Source organism: Octopus bimaculoides, chromosome 29 (assembly GCF_001194135.2).
Source record: "Octopus bimaculoides isolate UCB-OBI-ISO-001 chromosome 29, ASM119413v2, whole genome shotgun sequence".
NCBI classification, from domain to species: domain Eukaryota; kingdom Metazoa; phylum Mollusca; class Cephalopoda; order Octopoda; family Octopodidae; genus Octopus; species Octopus bimaculoides.
The window spans coordinates 2,175,204-2,178,206 of NC_069009.1; the positions used below are offsets into that span (position 1 = coordinate 2,175,204).

Sequence of the window (3,003 nt, forward strand, 5' to 3'; positions counted from 1 at the left end):
GCAGCAATAACGACGCTGGCAACAAGGACGATGGTGATGGTGATGATGATGACGATGATGGTGATGAGGATGATCATCATGGTGATGATGGTGATGATAATCCTGATCGTGATGGTGGCAAGAATCATACGCCCAATGACGCTGGAGATACGAACCCAGAAAATTCAGGTGCTACGAAACAGCTGGCGCCAGAACCGGTGGAGACACCAGCTGTGCCTGAGGATCAGAATGTTAATGAGACAGCAGATGTGGTGGGGAATTTGACACTGAATGGTGGAGATGCTGGATTCGGTGGAGAGACAAACGAACAGGATGAAGACAGCCAACCGGCATCGGAGGCAGAAGGGAAGCAAAACAGTTTGGAAACATCTGCTAATCCTGCTGTGAATGCAACCGAAGCTCCAGCTAGGCACCAGCGTAGGCATAGGAACAGACATCACTCGCCGAAGAAGAGGAAAGGCGGGAAACGAGGCAGAAGAGATCACGATGAAGAGGATGGAGAGGAAGAGGGAGACGAAGAGGATGGGGAGGAAAGAGAAGAGGAAGAGAAAGAGGAAGAAGGAGGACATGAAGGGGAAGGAGGACATGAAGGGGAAGAGGAAGAGGAAGGAGCAGAACATGCAGAAGAAGGAGGAGGAGGAGGAGGAGAAAAACAGAAGGGAAACGGAAATAACAACAGCACTTCTCTTGATGCGGAAAATGGTTTGACAACGTTCGGAAACGCATCTCAGACAAATGACAACAACGTCGACCACAGCAAGAACAACAATGATAGCTACCACAAAGACATAGAGCCTTCGACGACAAGGAGTGACAAAGGAGAGCAGCAGGGGTCAGAAAATGGTTCAAGCCCTGATGAACATTATGGCGGTACCGGTCAACGAGGGGAGTTAGATGAGGAAAAGAATGATGTTGATGGTAGCGATGATTACGAGGGCAACGATCACAGCTATGATGATCATGTCGGTGATGATGACGATGGTAAAGGTAAGGATAAGGAAGATGACAGTAGTGCGGACAGTGGAGGTGAAGCTGACAGTGGTGATGATGCGAATAAGGACAGTAGTGACGGTGGTGGTGAAAATGGTGAAGGAGAGAAAGAAACAGCAGCATTGACGACAGAAGAATCTGGTCTAGTGATACCAACGACGGCTTTCACGGATGACGGCGAAGTCAAGGATAATACGACGGAGACGTCATTGAACACAACGGAGGGTGCGACGAAGATGGCCGCAGGCATGACGGACACCGTGTCACAGCCGACAGAGGATGGCAACAGCCCGATCTCAGAAGATTCTTCTACGCCAGCAGAAGCAGAGGAAACCGAAAAGGGGGAGGGGGATGAGGGGGACGAAGACGGGGGCAGTGAAGAAGGGGACGGGGAGAAGGTAGAGGAGGAGGTGGGAGAGGCGGATGGCAAGACGGAAACGAAGGAGCCGCGTGTCGATTCTGACTCAGGGGCTGAGTCTGATCTTCCACCTACGAAACTTGGTGAGGAAGGGTCGAGGGAAAATTGGGACTCCGACAATGACGGCTTTGAAAGCGAGGAAAATGACATGTCTGTTGGTACTGAACCTGCACCTACAACTGTAACAATAGTTGCAGCTGCAGCAACGACTGCAGCTACTGTGATGGCGTCGAAAACACCACCAGAGAACGCAGAGGATAGGGACAGAGAGGGCTCAGCGTTTTCAGAAGGAGAAGAAGACAACAACGGCTTTGATGATGACAACAATGATGACAGGGATGATGGTGACGACGGTAGTGGTGGTGGGGATAATGATGCTGATGACAACGATGACAAGGGTGACAGTAATGACGGAGAAGTGGAAGAAGAGGAGAAGCTTCAAGAAGGGCCAGCTGCTGGCGGGCAGCAATCCACCGATTCATCTGAGGTGAGCGATGAGGAAGGGGAGAAGGAGGAGAAAGCGATTTCATTTGATTCGGACAGTGAAGGCCAAAGCTTTGTCGACAATCCCGAATTGGAAGACAACGACAACAACAACAACAGCGATAGTAGTAGTAATACAGGTGACACCAACGAGCCGGGGACAGGTGAGAATGAGATGCCTCCTGCACAAACTACATATTATCAACTGACACAGACAACGCCACCTACAGGTCAAAATGGGAACACGATGCAGAAGCCTGAAAAGGGTGATGCCAGCGCTGGGAACACTGCCGACGCGAGTGGCACCATGGACAACAATGATGGTTACGACGGCACGGAAAACAGCAAGACATCTGAACATTCTCACTCCAGGAGGAAAGGAGGCGCCCCCGGAAGACACAAGAAGAAGAAGGGCTCCGGTAAGACCGGAAGGAAGAAGAGAGGATGGACGTACAAAAAACACGACAGTGACACGCCTGACCAGCGCGGGTTTCGCAGATGACTGAGGGCTGATTGGGGGTTCTGGTAATCAGGTGTAGACGAGGGCTGAGTTGGGGTTCTGGTAATCATATGATCAAAGACACTCCAATTATGACCATCCCTTCTTTTATTTAGACATAATGTATCTAGGATTGCATTATATAATGTATAGTACAATAGTCAGTTTTAGTGTCTATGACTGTCATTTAGCCCCAGGTCAGTCTTGATCCAGCAGACATGATCAAATATGTTCCAGTTATGACCATCCAATCAGTTTTTAGACACAGGACATCAAAGACTAGGTTATCTAATTTATAGTATAGTACATAGTATCGGTGGTTATAGCTGTTGTTCTTTAACCCCATCGTGTCTTCTGTTCAGGCTTAGTGTAACTAGGACAGTGATATACAATGGCTCCAGTTCATACCCAACAAAACCTAAAGTAAAAAAAATAAAGCAACCTTTATCATTTTCCTTGATTTTTCTTATCTCAAAAGTGTATATATACATATATAAACATATGTATATATACATACATGCATACAAGTAAAAATCAGAGTAAGTTGGAATTTTATCAATTAATATATTCTTCTATACACAATCATACAAACTCATATATATATATATATATA

The 3,003-nt window shown here is 47.4% G+C and overlaps 1 protein-coding gene across 1 annotated transcript in view; it reads left to right on the top strand.

The window, feature by feature from the left end:
• The window catches only part of LOC106880185 (uncharacterized protein DDB_G0290685), a 6,811-nt gene extending 4,418 nt beyond the window's left edge, over positions 1 to 2,393 (top strand). Inside the window, exons 2-3 of the mRNA XM_052977831.1 lie at positions 169 to 1,687; positions 1,814 to 2,393. Of these exons, the coding sequence (XP_052833791.1) occupies positions 169 to 1,687; positions 1,814 to 2,393 (2,099 nt within the window). The remainder of the gene's footprint in view (positions 1 to 168; positions 1,688 to 1,813) is intronic.
• The last annotated feature ends 610 nt before the right edge of the window (positions 2,394 to 3,003 follow it).